Source organism: Somniosus microcephalus, chromosome 6 (assembly GCF_052327205.1).
Source record: "Somniosus microcephalus isolate GS21.2 chromosome 6, FLI_Smic_1.0, whole genome shotgun sequence".
NCBI lineage: Eukaryota > Metazoa > Chordata > Chondrichthyes > Squaliformes > Somniosidae > Somniosus > Somniosus microcephalus.
The window spans coordinates 111,811,813-111,834,572 of NC_140992.1; the positions used below are offsets into that span (position 1 = coordinate 111,811,813).

Here is a 22,760-nt window from a genome sequence, read left to right on the forward strand (position 1 = left end):
CCCAGCGTGACTTTCTCCCAGAGTGACTTACTCCCAGAGTGACTTACACCCAGAGTGACTTACTCCCAGTGTGACCTACACCCAGAGTGACTTACTCCCAGAGTGAATTACATCCAGAGTGACTTACTCCCAGCGTGACTTTCTCCCAGAGTGACTTACTCCCAGAGTGACTTACACCCAGAGTGACTTACTCCCAGAGTGACTTACTCCCAGAGTGACTTACACCCAGAGTAACTTACACCCAGCGTGACTTACTCCCAGAGTGACGTACTCCCAGAGTGACTTTTAGCCAGAGTGACTTTCACCCAGAGTGACTTACAGCCAGAGTGACTTACAGCCAGAGTGACTTACACCCAGAGTGACTTACTCCCAGAGCGACTTACTCCCAGAATGACGTACTCCCAGAGTGACTTACACCCAGAGTGACATACACCCAGAGTGACTTACACCCAGAGTGACTTACTCCCAGAGTGACTTACACCCAGTGTGACTTACTCCCAGAGTGACTTACTCCCAAAGTAACTTGCATGCAGAGTGACTTACACCCAGAGTGACCTACTCCCAGTGTGACTTCCACCCAGAGTGACTTACTCCCAGAGTGACTTACTCCCATAGTAACTTGCACGCAGAGTGACTTACACCCAGAGTGACCTACTCCCAGTGTGACTTCCACCCAGAGTGACTTCCACCCAGAGTGACCTACTCCCAGTGTGACTTACTCCCAGAGTGACTTAGTCCCAGAGTGACTTACTCCCAGAGTGACTCACACCTAGAGTGACTCACACCCAGAGTGACTTACTCCCAGAGTGACGTACACCCAGAGTAACCTACTCCCAGAGTGACTTACTCCCAGAGTGTCTTACTCCCTGAGTGACTCACACCCAGAGTGATTTGCACCCAGAGTGACTTTCTCCCAGAGTGACTTACACCCAGCGTGACATACACCCAGAGTGACCTACTCCCAGAGTGACTCACACCCAGAGTGACGTATCCCAGAGTGACTTACACACAGAGCGACTTACACCCAGAGGGATTTACTCCCAGAGTGGCCTACACCCAGAGTGGCCGACACCCAGAGTGACTTACACCCAGAGCGACTTACTCCCAGAATGACTTACTCCCAGAGTGACTTACTCCCAGAGTGACTTACTCCCAGAGTGACTTACTCCCAGAATGACTTCCACCCAGAGTGATTTACTCCCAGAGTGACTTATTCCCAGAGTGACTTACTCCCAGAGTGACTTACACCCAGATTGACCTACTCCCAGACTGACTTACTCGCAGATTGAGTTACTCCCAGCGTGACTTACACCCAGAGTGACCTACTCCCAGACTGACTTACTCGCGGATTGATTTACTCCCAGCATGATTTACTCCCAGCATGACTTACTCCCAGAGTAACCTACTGCCAGAGTGACTTACCCCAGAGTGACTTACTCCCAGATTGACTTACACCCAGAGTGACTTACACCCAGAGTGACTTACTCCCAGAATGACTTACAGCCAGAGTGCATTACACCAAGAGTGACTTACACCCAGAGTAACCTACTCCCAGAGTGACTTACTCCCAGAGTGACTCACAGACAGTGTGACTTACTCCCAGAGTGACTTTCTCCCAGAGTGACTTATTCCCAGAGTGACTTTCTCCCAGAGTGACTTACTCCCAGAGTGACCTACTCCCAGAGTGACCTACTCCCAGAATGACTTACTCCCTGAGTGACTTACTCCCAGAGTGAATTACTCCCAGAGTGACTGACTCCCAGAGTGACTTACACCCAGAGTGATTTACACCCAGATTGAATTACTCCCAGATTGAATTTCACCCAGTGACTTACTCCCAGAGTGACTTACTCCCAGAGTGACTCACAGACAGTGTGACTTACTCCCAGAGTGACTTTCTCCCAGAGTGACTCATTCCCAGAGTGACTTTCTCCCAGAGTGACTTACTCCCAGAGTGACCTACTCCCAGAGTGACCTACTCCCAGAATGACTTACTCCCTGAGTGACTTACTCCCAGAGTGAATTACTCCCAGAGTGACTGACTCCCAGAGTGACTTACACCCAGAGTGATTTACACCCAGCTTGAATTACTCCCAGATTGAATTTCACCCAGTGACTTACTCCCAGAGTGAATTACTCCCAGTGACTTACTCCCAGAATGACTTACACCCAGAGTGCATTGCACCCAGAGTGACTTACACCCAGAGTAACCTAGTCCCAGAGTGACTTACTCCCAGAGTGACTCACACACAGAGTGACTTACTCCCAGAGTGACTTACTCCCAGAGTGACCCACTCCCAGAGTGAATTACTCCCCGAGTGACTAACTCCCAGAGTGACTTACTCCCAGAGTGAATTTCTCCCAGAGTGATTTACTCCCAGAGTGACTTACACCCAGAGTGACTTACTCCCAGAGTGAATTTCTCCCAGAGTGACTTTCTCCCAGGGTGACTTACATACAGAGTGACTTACTCCCAGAGTGACTTACACCCAGAGTGACATACACCCAGAGTGACTTACACCCAGAGTGACTTACTCCCAGAGTGACTTACACCCAGTGTGACTTACTCCCAGAGTGACTTACTCCCAAAGTAACATGCACGCAGAGTGACTTACACCCAGAGTGACCTACTCCCAGTGTGACTTCCACCCAGAGTGACTTACTCCCAGAGTGACTTACTCCCATAGTAACTTGCACGCAGAGTGACTTACACCCAGAGTGACCTACTCCCAGTGTGACTTCCACCCAGAGTGACTTCCACCCAGAGTGACCTACTCCCAGTGTGACTTACTCCCAGAGTGACTTAGTCCCAGAGTGACTTACTCCCAGAGTGACTCACACCTAGAGTGACTCACACCCAGAGTGACTTACTCCCAGAGTGACGTACACCCAGAGTAACCTACTCCCAGAGTGACTTACTCCCAGAGTGTCTTACTCCCTGAGTGACTCACACCCAGAGTGATTTGCACCCAGAGTGACTTTCTCCCAGAGTGACTTACACCCAGCGTGACATACACCCAGAGTGACCTACTCCCAGAGTGACTCACACCCAGAGTGACGTATCCCAGAGTGACTTACACCCAGAGCGACTTACACCCAGAGGGATTTACTCCCAGAGTGGCCTACACCCAGAGTGGCCGACACCCAGAGTGACTTACACCCAGAGCGACTTACTCCCAGAATGACTTACTCCCAGAGTGACTTACTCCCAGAGTGACTTACTCCCAGAGTGACTTACTCCCAGAATGACTTCCACCCAGAGTGATTTACTCCCAGAGTGACTTATTCCCAGAGTGACTTACTCCCAGAGTGACTTACACCCAGATTGACCTACTCCCAGACTGACTTACTCGCAGATTGAGTTACTCCCAGCGTGACTTACACCCAGAGTGACCTGCTCCCAGACTGACTTACTCGCGGATTGATTTACTCCCAGCATGATTTACTCCCAGCATGACTTACTCCCAGAGTAACCTACTGCCAGAGTGACTTACCCCAGAGTGACTTACTCCCAGATTGACTTACACCCAGAGTGACTTACACCCAGAGTGACTTACTCCCAGAATGACTTACAGCCAGAGTGCATTACACCAAGAGTGACTTACACCCAGAGTAACCTACTCCCAGAGTGACTTACTCCCAGAGTGACTCACAGACAGTGTGACTTACTCCCAGAGTGACTTTCTCCCAGAGTGACTTATTCCCAGAGTGACTTTCTCCCAGAGTGACTTACTCCCAGAGTGACCTACTCCCAGAATGACTTACTCCCTGAGTGACTTACTCCCAGAGTGAATTACTCCCAGAGTGACTGACTCCCAGAGTGACTTACACCCAGAGTGATTTACACCCAGATTGAATTACTCCCAGATTGAATTTCACCCAGTGACTTACTCCCAGAGTGACTTACTCCCAGAGTGACTCACAGACAGTGTGACTTACTCCCAGAGTGACTTTCTCCCAGAGTGACTCATTCCCAGAGTGACTTTCTCCCAGAGTGACTTACTCCCAGAGTGACCTACTCCCAGAGTGACCTACTCCCAGAATGACTTACTCCCTGAGTGACTTACTCCCAGAGTGAATTACTCCCAGAGTGACTGACTCCCAGAGTGACTTACACCCAGAGTGATTTACACCCAGCTTGAATTACTCCCAGATTGAATTTCACCCAGTGACTTACTCCCAGAGTGAATTACTCCCAGTGACTTACTCCCAGAATGACTTACACCCAGAGTGCATTGCACCCAGAGTGACTTACACCCAGAGTAACCTAGTCCCAGAGTGACTTACTCCCAGAGTGACTCACACACAGAGTGACTTACTCCCAGAGTGACTTACTCCCAGAGTGACCCACTCCCAGAGTGAATTACTCCCAGAGTGACTTACTCCCAGAGTGACTTACTCCCAGAGTGATTTACTCCCAGAGTGACTTACACCCAGAGTGACTTACTCCCAGAGTGAATTTCTCCCAGAGTGTCTTTCTCCCAGGGTGACTTACATACAGAGCGACTTACTCCCAGAGTGACTTACACCCAGAGTGACATACACCCAGAGTGACTTACACCCAGAGTGACTTACTCCCAGAGTGACTTACACCCAGTGTGACTTACTCCCAGAGTGACTTACTCCCAAAGTAACATGCACGCAGAGTGACTTACACCCAGAGTGACCTACTCCCAGTGTGACTTCCACCCAGAGTGACTTACTCCCAGAGTGACTTACTCCCATAGTAACTTGCACGCAGAGTGACTTACACCCAGAGTGACCTACTCCCAGTGTGACTTCCACCCAGAGTGACTTCCACCCAGAGTGACCTACTCCCAGTGTGACTTACTCCCAGAGTGACTTAGTCCCAGAGTGACTTACTCCCAGAGTGACTCACACCTAGAGTGACTCACACCCAGAGTGACTTACTCCCAGAGTGACGTACACCCAGAGTAACCTACTCCCAGAGTGACTTACTCCCAGAGTGTCTTACTCCCTGAGTGACTCACACCCAGAGTGATTTGCACCCAGAGTGACTTTCTCCCAGAGTGACTTACACCCAGCGTGACATACACCCAGAGTGACCTACTCCCAGAGTGACTCACACCCAGAGTGACGTATCCCAGAGTGACTTACACCCAGAGCGACTTACACCCAGAGGGATTTACTCCCAGAGTGGCCTACACCCAGAGTGGCCGACACCCAGAGTGACTTACACCCAGAGCGACTTACTCCCAGAATGACTTACTCCCAGAGTGACTTACTCCCAGAGTGACTTACTCCCAGAGTGACTTACTCCCAGAATGACTTCCACCCAGAGTGATTTACTCCCAGAGTGACTTATTCCCAGAGTGACTTACTCCCAGAGTGACTTACACCCAGATTGACCTACTCCCAGACTGACTTACTCGCAGATTGAGTTACTCCCAGCGTGACTTACACCCAGAGTGACCTGCTCCCAGACTGACTTACTCGCGGATTGATTTACTCCCAGCATGATTTACTCCCAGCATGACTTACTCCCAGAGTAACCTACTGCCAGAGTGACTTACCCCAGAGTGACTTACTCCCAGATTGACTTACACCCAGAGTGACTTACACCCAGAGTGACTTACTCCCAGAATGACTTACAGCCAGAGTGCATTACACCAAGAGTGACTTACACCCAGAGTAACCTACTCCCAGAGTGACTTACTCCCAGAGTGACTCACAGACAGTGTGACTTACTCCCAGAGTGACTTTCTCCCAGAGTGACTTATTCCCAGAGTGACTTTCTCCCAGAGTGACTTACTCCCAGAGTGACCTACTCCCAGAGTGACCTACTCCCAGAATGACTTACTCCCTGAGTGACTTACTCCCAGAGTGAATTACTCCCAGAGTGACTGACTCCCAGAGTGACTTACACCCAGAGTGATTTACACCCAGATTGAATTACTCCCAGATTGAATTTCACCCAGTGACTTACTCCCAGAGTGACTTACTCCCAGAGTGACTCACAGACAGTGTGACTTACTCCCAGAGTGACTTTCTCCCAGAGTGACTCATTCCCAGAGTGACTTTCTCCCAGAGTGACTTACTCCCAGAGTGACCTACTCCCAGAGTGACCTACTCCCAGAATGACTTACTCCCTGAGTGACTTACTCCCAGAGTGAATTACTCCCAGAGTGACTGACTCCCAGAGTGACTTACACCCAGATTGATTTACACCCAGCTTGAATTACTCCCAGATTGAATTTCACCCAGTGACTTACTCCCAGAGTGAATTACTCCCAGTGACTTACTCCCAGAATGACTTACACCCAGAGTGCATTGCACCCAGAGTGACTTACACCCAGAGTAACCTAGTCCCAGAGTGACTTACTCCCAGAGTGACTCACACACAGAGTGACTTACTCCCAGAGTGACTTACTCCCAGAGTGACCCACTCCCAGAGTGAATTACTCCCAGAGTGACTTACTCCCAGAGTGACTTACTCCCAGAGTGAATTTCTCCCAGAGTGATTTACTCCCAGAGTGACTTACACCCAGAGTGACTTACTCCCAGAGTGAATTTCTCCCAGAGTGACTTTCTCCCAGGGTGACTTACACACAGAGTGACTTACTCCCAGAGTGACTTACTCCCAGAGTATCTTACACCCAGCGTGACTTACTCCCAGAGTGACGTACTCCCAGAGTGACTTTTAGCCAGAGTGACTTTCACCCAGAGTGACTTACAGCCAGAGTGACTTACACCCAGAGTGACTTACTCCCAGAGCGACTTACTCCCAGAATGACGTACTCCCAGAGTGACTTACACCCAGAGTGACATACACCCAGAGTGACTTACACCCAGAGTGACTTACTCCCAGAGTGACTTACACCCAGTGTGACTTACTCCCAGAGTGACTTACTCCCAAAGTAACTTGCATGCAGAGTGACTTACACCCAGAGTGACCTACTCCCAGTGTGACTTCCACCCAGAGTGACTTACTCCCAGAGTGACTTACTCCCATAGTAACTTGCACGCAGAGTGACTTACACCCAGAGTGACCTACTCCCAGTGTGACTTCCACCCAGAGTGACTTCCACCCAGAGTGACCTACTCCCAGTGTGACTTACTCCCAGAGTGACTTAGTCCCAGAGTGACTTACTCCCAGAGTGACTCACACCTAGAGTGACTCACACCCAGAGTGACTTACTCCCAGAGTGACGTACACCCAGAGTAACCTACTCCCAGAGTGACTTACTCCCAGAGTGTCTTACTCCCTGAGTGACTCACACCCAGAGTGATTTGCACCCAGAGTGACTTTCTCCCAGAGTGACTTACACCCAGGGTGACATACACCCAGAGTGACCTACTCCCAGAGTGACTCACACCCAGAGTGACGTATCCCAGAGTGACTTACACCCAGAGCGACTTACACCCAGAGGGATTTACTCCCAGAGTGGCCTACACCCAGAGTGGCCGACACCCAGAGTGACCTACACCCAGAGCGACTTACTCCCAGAATGACTTACTCCCAGAGTGACTTACTCCCAGAGTGACTTACTCCCAGAATGACTTCCACCCAGAGTGATTTACTCCCAGAGTGACTTATTCCCAGAGTGACTTACTCCCAGAGTGACTTACACCCAGATTGACCTACTCCCAGACTGACTTACTCGCAGATTGAGTTACTCCCAGCGTGACTTACACCCAGAGTGACCTACTCCCAGACTGACTTACTCGCGGATTGATTTACTCCCAGCATGATTTACTCCCAGCATGACTTACTCCCAGAGTAACCTACTGCCAGAGTGACTTACCCCAGAGTGACTTACTCCCAGATTGACTTACACCCAGAGTGACTTACACCCAGAGTGACTTACTCCCAGAATGACTTACAGCCAGAGTGCATTACACCAAGAGTGACTTACACCCAGAGTAACCTACTCCCAGAGTGACTTACTCCCAGAGTGACTCACAGACAGTGTGACTTACTCCCAGAGTGACTTTCTCCCAGAGTGACTTATTCCCAGAGTGACTTTCTCCCAGAGTGACTTACTCCCAGAGTGACCTACTCCCAGAATGACTTACTCCCTGAGTGACTTACTCCCAGAGTGAATTACTCCCAGAGTGACTGACTCCCAGAGTGACTTACACCCAGAGTGATTTACACCCAGATTGAATTACTCCCAGATTGAATTTCACCCAGTGACTTACTCCCAGAGTGACTTACTCCCAGAGTGACTCACAGACAGTGTGACTTACTCCCAGAGTGACTTTCTCCCAGAGTGACTCATTCCCAGAGTGACTTTCTCCCAGAGTGACTTACTCCCAGAGTGACCTACTCCCAGAGTGACCTACTCCCAGAATGACTTACTCCCTGAGTGACTTACTCCCAGAGTGAATTACTCCCAGAGTGACTGACTCCCAGAGTGACTTACACCCAGAGTGATTTACACCCAGCTTGAATTACTCCCAGATTGAATTTCACCCAGTGACTTACTCCCAGAGTGAATTACTCCCAGTGACTTACTCCCAGAATGACTTACACCCAGAGTGCATTGCACCCAGAGTGACTTACACCCAGAGTAACCTAGTCCCAGAGTGACTTACTCCCAGAGTGACTCACACACAGAGTGACTTACTCCCAGAGTGACTTACTCCCAGAGTGACCCACTCCCAGAGTGAATTACTCCCAGAGTGACTTACTCCCAGAGTGACTTACTCCCAGAGTGAATTTCTCCCAGAGTGATTTACTCCCAGAGTGACTTACACCCAGAGTGACTTACTCCCAGAGTGAATTTCTCCCAGAGTGACTTTCTCCCAGGGTGACTTACATACAGAGTGACGTACTCCCAGAGTGACTTACACCCAGAGTGACATACACCCAGAGTGACTTACACCCAGAGTGACTTACTCCCAGAGTGACTTACACCCAGTGTGACTTACTCCCAGAGTGACTTACTCCCAAAGTAACTTGCATGCAGAGTGACTTACACCCAGAGTGACCTACTCCCAGTGTGACTTCCACCCAGAGTGACTTACTCCCAGAGTGACTTACTCCCATAGTAACTTGCACGCAGAGTGACTTACACCCAGAGTGACCTACTCCCAGTGTGACTTCCACCCAGAGTGACTTCCACCCAGAGTGACCTACTCCCAGTGTGACTTACTCCCAGAGTGACTTAGTCCCAGAGTGACTTACTCCCAGAGTGACTCACACCTAGAGTGACTCACACCCAGAGTGACTTACTCCCAGAGTGACGTACACCCAGAGTAACCTACTCCCAGAGTGACTTACTCCCAGAGTGTCTTACTCCCTGAGTGACTCACACCCAGAGTGATTTGCACCCAGAGTGACTTTCTCCCAGAGTGACTTACACCCAGCGTGACATACACCCAGAGTGACCTACTCCCAGAGTGACTCACACCCAGAGTGACGTATCCCAGAGTGACTTACACCCAGAGCGACTTACACCCAGAGGGATTTACTCCCAGAGTGGCCTACACCCAGAGTGGCCGACACCCAGAGTGACTTACACCCAGAGCGACTTACTCCCAGAATGACTTACTCCCAGAGTGACTTACTCCCAGAGTGACTTACTCCCAGAGTGACTTACTCCCAGAATGACTTCCACCCAGAGTGATTTACTCCCAGAGTGACTTATTCCCAGAGTGACTTACTCCCAGAGTGACTTACACCCAGATTGACCTACTCCCAGACTGACTTACTCGCAGATTGAGTTACTCCCAGCGTGACTTACACCCAGAGTGACCTACTCCCAGACTGACTTACTCGCGGATTGATTTACTCCCAGCATGATTTACTCCCAGCATGACTTACTCCCAGAGTAACCTACTGCCAGAGTGACTTACCCCAGAGTGACTTACTCCCAGATTGACTTACACCCAGAGTGACTTACACCCAGAGTGACTTACTCCCAGAATGACTTACAGCCAGAGTGCATTACACCAAGAGTGACTTACACCCAGAGTAACCTACTCCCAGAGTGACTTACTCCCAGAGTGACTCACAGACAGTGTGACTTACTCCCAGAGTGACTTTCTCCCAGAGTGACTTATTCCCAGAGTGACTTCCTCCCAGAGTGACTTACTCCCAGAGTGACCTACTCCCAGAGTGACTGACTCCCAGAGTGACTTACACCCAGAGTGATTTACACCCAGATTGAATTACTCCCAGATTGAATTTCACCCAGTGACTTACTCCCAGAGTGACTTACTCCCAGAGTGACTCACAGACAGTGTGACTTACTCCCAGAGTGACTTTCTCCCAGAGTGACTCATTCCCAGAGTGACTTTCTCCCAGAGTGACTTACTCCCAGAGTGACCTACTCCCAGAGTGACCTACTCCCAGAATGACTTACTCCCTGAGTGACTTACTCCCAGAGTGAATTACTCCCAGAGTGACTGACTCCCAGAGTGACTTACACCCAGAGTGATTTACACCCAGCTTGAATTACTCCCAGATTGAATTTCACCCAGTGACTTACTCCCAGAGTGAATTACTCCCAGTGACTTACTCCCAGAATGACTTACACCCAGAGTGCATTGCACCCAGAGTGACTTACACCCAGAGTAACCTAGTCCCAGAGTGACCCACTCCCAGAGTGAATTACTCCCAGAGTGACTTACTCCCAGAGTGACTTACTCCCAGAGTGAATTTCTCCCAGAGTGATTTACTCCCAGAGTGACTTACACCCAGAGTGACTTACTCCCAGAGTGAATTTCTCCCAGAGTGACTTTCTCCCAGGGTGACTTACACACAGAGTGACTTACTCCCAGAGTGACTTACTCCCAGAGTAACTTACACCCAGCGTGACTTACTCCCAGAGTGACGTACTCCCAGAGTGACTTTTAGCCAGAGTGACTTTCACCCAGAGTGACTTACAGCCAGAGTGACTTACAGCCAGAGTGACTTACACCCAGAGTGACTTACTCCCAGAGCGACTTACTCCCAGAATGACGTACTCCCAGAGTGACTTACACCCAGAGTGACATACACCCAGAGTGACTTACACCCAGAGTGACTTACTCCCAGAGTGACTTACACCCAGTGTGACTTACTCCCAGAGTGACTTACTCCCAAAGTAACTTGCATGCAGAGTGACTTACACCCAGAGTAACTTACTCCCAAATTGACTTACACCCAGAGTGGCTTATACCCAGAGTGACTTACTCCCAGAGTGATTTACACCCAGTGATTACACACAGAGTGACTTACTCCCAGAGTGACCTACACCCAGAGTGACTTACACCCAGAGTGACTTACACCCAGAGTGACTTCCATCCAGAGTGACTTACTCCCAGCGTGACTTTCTCCCAGAGTGACTTACTCCCAGAGTGACTTACATCCAGAGTGACTTACTCCCAGCGTGACTTTCTCCCAGAGTGACTTACTCCCAGAGTGACTTACACCCAGAGTGACTTACTCCCAGTGTGACCTACACCCAGAGTGACTTACTCCCAGAGTGAATTACATCCAGAGTGACTTACTCCCAGCGTGACTTTCTCCCAGAGCGACTTACTCCCAGAGTGACTTACACCCAGAGTGACTTACTCCCAGAGTGACTTACTCCCAGAGTGACTTACACCCAGAGTAACTTACACCCAGCGTGACTTACTCCCAGAGTGACGTACTCCCAGAGTGACTTTTAGCCAGAGTGACTTTCACCCAGAGTGACTTACAGCCAGAGTGACTTACAGCCAGAGTGACTTACACCCAGAGTGACTTACTCCCAGAATGACGTACTCCCAGAGTGACTTACACCCAGAGTGACATACACCCAGAGTGACTTACACCCAGAGTGACTTACTCCCAGAGTGACTTACACCCAGTGTGACTTACTCCCAGAGTGACTTACTCCCAAAGTAACTTGCATGCAGAGTGACTTACACCCAGAGTGACCTACTCCCAGTGTGACTTCCACCCAGAGTGACTTACTCCCAGAGTGACTTACTCCCATAGTAACTTGCACGCAGAGTGACTTACACCCAGAGTGACCTACTCCCAGTGTGATTTCCACCCAGAGTGACTTCCACCCAGAGTGACCTACTCCCAGTGTGACTTACTCCCAGAGTGACTTAGTCCCAGAGTGACTTACTCCCAGAGTGACTCACACCTAGAGTGACTCACACCCAGAGTGACTTACTCCCAGAGTGACGTACACCCAGAGTAACCTACTCCCAGAGTGACTTACTCCCAGAGTGTTTTACTCCCTGAGTGACTCACACCCAGAGTGATTTGCACCCAGAGTGACTTTCTCCCAGCGTGACTTACTCCCAGAGTGACTTACGCCCAGAGTAACTTACTCCCAAATTGACTTACACCCAGAGTGGCTTATACCCAGAGTGACTTACTCCCAGAGTGATTTACACCCAGTGATTACACACAGAGTGACTTACTCCCAGTGACCTACACCCAGAGTGACTTACACCCAGAGTGACTTACACCCAGAGTGACTTCCATCCAGAGTGACTTACTCCCAGCGTGACTTTCTCCCAGAGTGACTTACTCCCAGAGTGACTTACATCCAGAGTGACTTACTCCCAGTGTGACTTTCTCCCAGAGTGACTTACTCCCAGAGTGACTTACACCCAGAGTGACTTACTCCCAGAGTGACCTACACCCAGAGTGACTTACTCCCAGAGTGAATTACATCCAGAGTGACTTACTCCCAGCGTGACTTTCTCCCAGAGTGACTTACTCCCAGAGTGACTTACACCCAGAGTGACTTACTCCCAGAGTGACTTACACCCAGAGTAACTGACTCCCTGACTGACTTACTCCCAGAGTGACTTACACCCAGATTGACTTACACCCAGAGTGACTTACACCCAGAGTAACTGACTCCCAGAGTGACTTACCCCGAGAGTGACTTACCCCCAGAGTGACTTACACCCAGAGTGACATACACCCAGAGTAACTTACTCCCAGAGTGACTTACACCCAGAGTGACCTACTCCCAGACTGACTTACACGCAGATTGTCTTACTCCCAGAGTGAATTACACCCAGATTAACTGACTCCCAGAGTGATTTACACCCAGACTGACTTACACCCAGATTGACTTACCCCCAGAGTGATTTAGACTCTGAATAACATTTTGCTTCAACTCTGCTTTCCTGGTGAGATGTTCTTAACATGTCCTGCTGAACATCCGTCTTTTACTCACCTTCATCAGTGATGTTTTAGACCAATTTCTCAACATGTTTTTAACACGATCTCTTGTTTTGGTTCTCAACAGGAAGAAGCAAAGGTGAGTGTTGCCCATGGAGTTGGAATCGGTTTGAGCCTGCCCTTTAAGTGCTGTGGCACTGCAGGTATATTACTGTCAGGGTAATTCAGAAGGAACGTGAGCTGAGACAGAGCCACAGAAAGGGAACTGATTCATCACAGGCCTGCTGGCCACTACTGTAAGGGCATTGAATCAGTTCTCAACCAGGTCACAAGGGGGAGCTGGTCACAGTGTGTTATTGTCCAGGAGGAGCATTATCTTCACGACAAAATAGTTGAAAAAGATTCTGCTTCACTCCAATCAATCTGACCAGGCAGCCCTGCCACTCAGTCTAACCTCCTCCGTGTCACACCCCTCACGTTAACCAACCTCCTCACCCCACTCACTCTAACTTCCCTCCTCACCCCACTCACTCTAACCTCCTCCTCCTCACTTCATTCAATCTAACCTCCTCCTCCTCACCCCACTCACTCCAACCTCTTCCTCCTCACTCCACTCACTCCAACTTCCCTCCTCACCCCACTCACTCCAACCTCCTCCTCCTCACCCCACTCACTCCAACTTCCCTCCTCACCATACTCACTCCAACCTCCTCCTCCTCACCCCACTCACTCCAACTTCCCTCCTCACCCCACTCACTCTAACTTCCCTCCTCACCCCACTCACTCTAACCTCTTCCTCCTCACCCACTCACTCCAACCTCCTCCTCCTCACCCCACTCACTCTAACTTCACTCCTCACCCCACTCACTCTAGCCTCCTCCTCCTCACTCCACTCACTATAACCTCCTCCTCACTCCACTCACTCTAACCTCCTCCTCCTCACTCCACTCACTTTAACCTCCTCCTCCTCACCCCACTCACTCTAACCTCCTCCTCTTCACCCCACTCACTCTAACCTCCTCCTCTTCACCCCACTCACTCAAACTTCCCTTCTCATCCCAATCACTAGCCACCCTCATTATCCTTTTTCCCTAACTGCACCCCTCACCCCACTCATTCTAACCTGCTGCTCCTCAACACCCTCACTCTAACCTTCCTCCTCACCCAAATCACGCACGGTAGGCAGCCTCTGGTCCCTGCCTCCTTGTCTGTAGATCTATGATCCTGGGCAAAAAATATATGAAAAGGCCAGAATTGGAGAAACGCAGAGTTCTTGGAGGGTTATAGAACTGGAGGAGGTTACAGTGATAGGGAGGGGGCGAGGCCACGGAAGGATCTAAGGCATCCAAATGGTCAGTTCAATGAGCAGACGTATATTGAATCCGTGATTCTTAAAGTATGATGTTTTCCAATAACTAGACAGAGGCTGTAAATTAACAATCAACAGGTGTTTACTGGAGGAGGGTAGTCTAAAGACTAACAGTACAGAGGCATGCTCAAGGCTTATATACAGGTGTGGTCACTGCCGGTACTACAGTATACAGGAACTGTAAAAGTAGTTCTCTCTTAAAGGTACATACACTACAATTCCTCCCCTTTTAGATTAACAGTACCCATAACATTCAAATAGCAGTTAACACTTTAACATGCACATTTAACTGAAATAGTCCATTTATAGATTCAGTCTTTGGAGCGGCTTCCTGATCCTTTCTGGATAGCGCCTTTCCTGAGGTTCTTGTTCTTGGTGCGGAGGCGATTCTGGCCCCCTTTCGTCGGTTAGTTCATCAGTTTCCGCTGCTACTGTTTCTGGGGTAGATGCTACCGGTATGTCGGGTTCATCCCCAGGTACGCGAGACATGGGGTTGACTTGTTCCTGTGACGCTAGGATCTGGTCGACGTGGCGTCTCACAATGTTCTCCCCGCCATCCACTGTGTACATTAGTGGCCCCTGCCGTGTGCATATCGTTCCGGGTTGCCATTTCTCTGTTCGGTAGTCGTGGGCCAAGACTGGTTGTCCTACATTGAAGCTCCTTGTCGGCTTCTCATTGATGTGCTGGAATTGCTTATCCTCAACATTTCTTCGCACATTTGGTCTGAGCAAATCCAGACGAGATCTCAACCTTCGGTTAAAGAACATCATGGCCGGGGTCTGGTTGGTAACTGCATGTGTCGCATTTCTGTAGGCTAAGAGGAAATTGTCCACCTTATGCTGTAGTGGAATTTCATCATCGCACATGGCCCTTATCACCTTTTTAAAGGTTTGTACGAACCTCTCAGCCAATCCATTTGTGGCTGGATGATACGCAGCGGATGTGTAATGCCTTACCCCATTCCTTCTCATAAATTTCCGAAACTCTTCGGACACAAACTGTGGTCCGTTATCAGAGCAAATCTGCTCTGGCAAGCCGTTCCTGGCAAATATGGTCCGTAGGACTGCAATCGTTTTCTCTGTAGTGGTGGAGGACATTTTGATCACCTCAGGCCATTTCGAGTGCGCATCCACTGCTATTAAGAACATTGAGTCCATGAATGGACCAGCAAAATCAATGTGCACCTGTTGCCATGGAGAGGAGGGCCACTCCCATGGGTGTAGAGGGGCATGTGGTGGTGCATTTTGGACCTTCTGGCATCCTGAGCAGCTCTTTGTGAGGTCCTCGATTTGTTGATCGATCCCCGGCCACCACACATAAGCCCTAGCAAGGCTTTTCATTTTCACCCTTCCCAGATGGCCTTCGTGGAGCTCATTGAGCACTCTCTCCCTTGGGTGGAATTACCACTCGGGATCCACACATCACTGTCCCCTGGCATACTGACAGCTGTTCTCTTCTGGATGAGAATGCTGGCAACAGTGAGTCGCCATGTGTTGGCCATCCCTTCACCGTCAAATCATATACCCGAGACAGTGTCGGATCATTGCGGGTCTCCTTCTCTGTATCCGCGTTAGTTACTGGCAATCGTTCAATTATCGACAAATAAAATATTTCGATAGGGTCCACTGCTGGTGCTTCCTCCACAGTAGGCAGTGGCAGGCGTGATAGCCCATCAGCGTTTCCATGCTGTTTCGTGCCCTTATACTCTATTTCATATTGGTTCGCCCCTAGAAAAAGGGACCATCTTTGTAGCCGTTGTGCAGTCATCACCGGAATGCCCTTCTTTGGATTAAAGATGGAGACAAGTGGTTGGTGGTCAGTCAGCAAGGTGAACTTCTGCCCATGCAGATAGTGGTTGAATTTTTTTACTCCTCATACTAGGCTGAGGGCCTCCCTGTCAATCTGGGCGTAGTTGCGCTCGGCTGAGGTTAGTGACCGAGACGCAAAGGCTACTGGCCTCTCCAACCCGTCTGGGAATTTGTGCGACAGCACCGCTCCAATACCATAGGGTGATGCATCACACGCCAACCGAATTGGTAGTGCTGGGTTGAAATAGGCCAACACCTATTTTGATGAGATCAATTCTTTGCACTTCTGGAAAGCTCGTTTACATTCGCCATTCCACTTCCATGGTACCCCCGTTTGCAGTAGGGTGTTCAGTGGGTATAATACTGTAGACAAATTTGGTAAGAACTTATGGTAGTAGTTCGCCAGCCCAAGGAACGACCTCAGTTGTGACACATTTTCCGGTGCTGGAGCCTTGACTACTGCCTCAATCTTTTCAGGGGACTTATGTAACCCCTCTTCATCAATAATGTGGCCACAATACGAGATCTGCTTCTGGAAAAACTCGTACTTGTGGCGATTAGCTCGTAGCCCATATTCCTTTAATTTAGTGAGCACCTTCTCCAGGTTGGCGAGGTGATCACTGTCATTTTCGCCCGTGACCAGGATGTCGTCCAAATAACACTGGGTCCCTGGAATCCCTTGCAGGACTTGATCCATTGCCCTTTGCCAAATAGCCGGAGCCGATGCTACCCCGAACACCAGCCGGTTGTATTGGTAGAGACCTTTATGAGTGTTGATCGTGAGGTATTGTTTCAAGGCTTCTTCTACCTCCATTTGCAGGTACGCCTGGGCCAGATCAATCTTGGTGAAGCGTTTACCTCCAGACAGCGAGGCGAAAATATCCTCAATCCGTGGAAGTGGATATTGTACCGTGTGAAGGACTGGGTTCACTGTCACCTTAAAATCCCCACAGATGCGGAACTTCTTTGGTTCCCCAGGCGTATTACTCAACGGCCTCTTCATTACAAGAATGATGGGTGTAGCCCACTCACTCCAGTCCACTTTGGACAGTGCTCCTGAACGTTCCAACCCTTCCAGCTCTGCTTCGACGGCTGGTCGGATCTGGCCTTAAAAAACTTTGGGCTTGCATTTTCCTCTATTTTAATCGTTGCTGTTATGCCTTTTAGTGTTCCGAGTCCCTCCTGGAACACTTCTTGCGCATCAGTTAGCATTTTTGACAGTCGTCCAGGTGTGACGTCGTCATCCTTTTTGGCCTCAACCTTCAGTGCCTGTATGGAATGCCAATCTAATTGTATCTTCCGGATCCATTCACGTCCTAGTAGTGGTGGTCCTCCATCTGGCAATACATATAGGTCCATTTTGGGTATTTCCTGGCCTTTGTATATCACGTTCACCCTTATTTTTCCTTTGGGGTAGACTTTTTGCCCCGTGTACGTCTTCAAGACAATCTCTGTAGCTTTCAAGGGTATATGTGAGAATAGCCGCTTGTAGTCCCTTCGATTTATGACTGTTAGGGCTGATCCTGTGTCCAATTCCATTTTCACTTGGACTCCGTCTATCTTGAGCGTGACCCAGATAGTCTGGTGATCCTCCATTTTGATTACCTTATGTAGTTTCAGACAACCCAGCTCCTTGCTTCCGGAGTCTGTATCACTTTTCTGTTCGTCTGAACTACTGTCCATCACCTTATGTACCTTTTTGTACTTCTGTGGAGATTTCTTGCTGCTGGTTTTCTTCCCTGACCTGCAGACTCTTGCTATGTGTCCTGCTTTTCCACACTGTCTGCACACTTGGTCCTTGAACCAACAATCCTTCTGGCCGTGTGTTGTTCTGCCGCAGCGATAACACTTCCCTGCTGCATATGACATTTCATTGGTGCCATATTCTTGCGGTCTCCGTTGTATCTCTGCAGCGACCCATGCGGCTGCTTCGTGTGATACTGCCATGCTGAAAGCCTTGTCCAGCGTAAGATCCTTTTCTGATAGAAGCTGTTTCTGGGTTCCTTCACTTTGAAGCCCACACACAAACTTGTCCCTTAACGTATCTGCTAGTCCCACTCCAAACTGGCAGTGTTTCGATAGCTTGCGCAGTTCCGTTAAGTACTCAGCATTACTTTCATCTTTATGCTGGTTCCTTTTGTGGAACTTAAATCTTTCTGCTATCAGCAGCGGTGTGGGGTTTAAGTGGTCCTGTAGGATTTCCACTATGCTTTCGAAATTCTTATCCACTGGCTTCTCTGGGGTTATTAGGTTTCGCAGTAAGCCATAAGTTTTTGCACCCATGGAATTCAACAAAACCAGTGCTTTCCTAGCATCTGGCACTTCATTCGCCTTGCAGTGCACCTCAATGCGTTCCACATATGCTGCCCAATCTTCGACTTCATTGTTGAACCCAGTGATACTGCCACTCTTCGGCATCCCTGGGTGTGGTTAAACTGTCTAAAATGGCGTCTCCCGCGCTCTCCCTTCTTCTCCGCTGGCACAAAATGGCGTCTCCCGCGCTTTCCTTTCTTCCCGCGCTTGCCCTTCTACTCCGCTGCGGCTTCTAAAATGGCGTCTCCCGCGCCCTCCCTTCTTCTCCGCAGCTCAATGGCATCTCCCGCGCTTCCTTTCTTTCCCCGCGGACGCTGTTCAGCCCTTGAGCCCTGGCTGCGTGCTGCGCGTTCTCCTGTGTGCCTCTCTCGTTGCCGCCGCTCGGTCCTGAACCCCGGCTGTGCTTTACCCTCTCTCTCTTTTTGTTTTCCGTCGACGCCGCTCGGTCTTCAACCCCCGGCTGCGCCCTGTGCGCTTCACCCTCTCTCTTACCCCGTCGACGCTGCTCGGACTTTTCTGTGCCGTCGGTCGGCTCCAGCCGCCGCTGTCCGGGAAGGGTCTGCGCTGTACCTGTTGCCAGTCTGTTGCTGGATTGTCGTGGCTGGAGAACCAAGCCCAGCTCTCAAGAGCCTCCCCTGCGATGTTTACTCTCTGTCGGATGACTGGGCGGTTGCTCGTGGTCGACGCCCGTGCTTCTGGCCTCGACTTTCTTCCACCGTCCTCCCGGAGCGAATCCTTGAAAGGAAATGCAGAGTTGCAGGTAGATTCGAATCGACCTCGTCGCCACTGTTGAATCCGTGATTCTTAAAGTATGATGTTTTCCAATAACTAGACGGAGGCTGTAAATTAACAATCAACAGGTGTTTACTGGAGGAGGGTAGTCTAAAGACATGCTCAAGGCTTATATACAGGTGTGGTCACTGCCGGTACTACAGTATACAGGAACTGTAAAAGTAGTTCTCTCTTAAAGGTACATACACTACACCGTAGACTTTCCAACAGTGCAGAACAAGACGGGTGACCCCAATCTTCAGTTCATCTGATATCCTCATGCATGCACCTCCAGCAGAAATCATTAGGCAACAGTCAGCTCTGGAAATGTCCCCTCCCCTAACCGGGTCGCAATGCCCCCAACTTGTGCTCCAGCTGAGACCATCCAACACCAACTAGCAATCCAGTCTGGAGACTCCCTGCTCTGAATGGTTCAGTGCAACACCCAGCAGTGCATTTGCCCACTGAGGCACTGACTTAATTTAACACCAGTTGACAACCAGACTATAACAAGCAACGGGGTGGGGGGGGTGGGGGAGTTTTCATCTGTGCCGCCTCGAGTGGGTGGTACGACGGGCGGGCAATCTGATTCGCCAGGTTATCGGTCCCAACAGTGAAGTTGAAAAATACCCCCATTGTTCCACAGGCTGGAGGAGAAGAGAAGGAAGGAAGAGGAGAATAAAGAGATGAGGGAGCAGTATGCAATGCTCAAGCAGCTTGGATACGATGAAAGCCAACTAATGCCGTGGCAACGGCATGCCATCCTCCTCAACTCCAACTTCCTGAAAAAGTAAATATCCCAGAGATGATAATCTTCATCCGAGAGATATGAGACCTCGAAGCTGGGCCAGTCACTTCCACATAATGCATTTGTATTGAAGAAGGGAAATGCCTCAGGACCTTTCTGACTGTTTTTGGTACCACTTCCATCACTATTCTCACTCAAATCACTGCCAAACCCAGGGTGTCCAATCCAGCATTAGTTCCAGTCTGATTGCTCTCCTCGTACTGCTATCCTTGCATGTGGCCTTCCTCACCCTCATCTCCTCATACTGGCCTCCTCACACTAGGTCTTCCTCAGACTCATATCCTCACACTGGCCATCCTCACACTAGGTCTTTCTCACACTCATATCCTCACACTGAGCTTGCCTCGCACTCATATCCTCACACTGGTCTTCCTCACACTGGGCTTTCCTCACACTAGATCTTCCTCACACTCATATCCTCACACTGAGCTTTCCTCACACTCATATCCTCACACTGGTCTTCCTCACACTGGGCTTTCCTCACACTAGATCTTCCTCACACTCATATCCTCACACTGAGCTTTCCTCACACTCATATCCTCACACTGGCCTTCCTCACAATGGGCTTTCCTCACACTAGATCTTCCTCACACTCATATCCTCACACTGAGCTTTCCTCACACTCATATCCTCACACTGGTCTTCCTCACACTGGGCTTTCCTCACACTAGGTCTTCCTCACACTCATATCCTCACACTGGGCCTTCCTCACACTGGGCCTTCCTCACACTAGGTCTTCCTCACACTCATATCCTCACACTGGGCCTTCCTCACACTGGATCTTCCTCACGCTGGACTTTCCTCACACTGGGCCTTCCTCACACTCATATCCTCACACTGGGCCTTCCTCACACTCATATCCTAATAGTGGGACTTTTCACACTCATATCACAGTACTGGGTCTTCCTCACATACATATTCTCACACTAGGCCTTTCTCACCATCATATCATAGAATCATAGAATAGTACAGCACAGAAGGAGGCAATTTGGCCCATCATGCCTGTGCTAGCTCTTTGGTAGAGCTATCCAGTTAATCTCGCTCCCCTTCTCTTTCTTCATTGCCCTGTCATTTTTTTCCCTTCAAGTATTCACACCAGATTTCCTCACCCTTTATCCTCACACAAGGCCTTCCTAAAACTGTATTCTCACATGAGGCCTTTATCACACTCCTATCTTCATTGAAATCTTCCACTTGTATCCTGCCACATACCTTCCTTGCACTCCTATCCTCACACCAGCCTTTCCTCACACTCATGTTCTCATGTGGCCTTCCTTATACAAGGTCTTTACCACACTCACATTCTCACACCAGGCCTTCCTCTCAGTCAGTCCACAGAACGAATGTACATGAACAAGATATTCATTCTCTCTTCCAATTGTCTCTTTTTCTCCCCTCCTCTCTGGTTCCAAGGGGAGCCTGAGGCCTGTTGGCGTTGCGAGTGGTTAACCAATTGTTGTAGCCTAATGTAAACGTGCCAAACTGAGGGTCGCGGCATCTGAACTGAACACCTCTTACAAATTATTGCTTGTTGATGAAATCCCAGTAGCACAGTTAATGATTATCATAATAATGCAGTGCTCTCATTTTCATGCAAATAAATTAATTTTGTGAAAGCTGATTGTTTAGACAATTTGTTAAATCACATCTGCACTCACCCTGTATCAATCTCACAGGAAATGCACCTCCCCATAGTGCCAGAAGCCATGGAATAGCTCCATGATTTGGTCATCAGTCTGTAAAATGTCCATTTTGGTTCCATGTGGAATAAGGTTGTGAACTGCTCGTGAACAATGCAGTTTGGGGGACGAGCCATAGATAATTCCCCGATGATGTAAGCAGAGCCTATCCCTTCCTTACTTGAAAGAACAGGCTACGCAATGGAAGCTGAGGTATTTGTTCAAACTTGAATATTGTTATGAAACAAAGAATATCTGAAAGGAAGTTGGGGTAATTTTGACTTTGTGTGATAGCGTAAAATGGGCGATATTGATTCAGCTGCCCGTTATACATCTCCCAATTTTTATTTCCATTGACTTCCATTGACCTCAATGCAAATGAAAATCTGGAGAGATGTGTAACAAGTGGCTGAATCGATATCGCTCGTATTACACTATCACACAAAGCCAAAAACCACTAGCACCATCTCTGAACTGCCATAGTCAGGCGCGGCCTCGCGTTCCAACCTACTGCCATAGCAACACTGAACACGCCATCATTCTTTGCTATGGCTCAAATGACAGGAAATGTATTGGATGATGTATTTCATGTTATTTCCATCGCACTACAATAAATGTATCCATATATGGGCAGATGTACTGTTTGTCTCCTGTCACTTCGAGTGGGCAATCCCAGAAGTGGTGGGGGAGAGTGGGGAGCTGACAGAACTCAAGCAAAAATCTAGATCCTGACGTTTGTTTTTTTAGAGTTTTCTCTTTTATTAGGCTCGAAAGGTCAAAAATCAACAGACACTGACTCTAGAATGGTCTTAATCACTCAAAATAATTGTATTGACATTAAGACACGACGGTTTTCCAGATAAAGATGCCATACAACCGTAGCCATAAAGCACAACTCGGAACCAAGGGTGATCAGGTCCCTGTTCT

The 22,760-nt window shown here is 49.3% G+C and overlaps 1 protein-coding gene across 5 annotated transcripts in view; it reads left to right on the forward strand.

The window, feature by feature from the left end:
- The window catches only part of LOC147115992 (espin-like), a 470,195-nt gene extending 448,425 nt beyond the window's left edge, over positions 1-21,770 (forward strand). For 4 of the 5 annotated variants that reach the window (XM_085990691.1, XM_085990692.1, XM_085990689.1 and 1 more), the window contains 2 exons: positions 13,212-13,223; positions 19,993-21,770. In XM_085990691.1, coding sequence (XP_085846817.1) covers positions 13,212-13,223; positions 19,993-20,140 — 160 coding nt within the window. In that variant the 3' untranslated portion in view covers positions 20,141-21,770. Of the gene's footprint in view, positions 1-13,211; positions 13,288-19,992 lie in introns of all 5 variants that reach the window. The other variant, XR_015078728.1, reaches the window with a different exon arrangement.
- Positions 21,771-22,760: the final 990 nt, after the last annotated feature.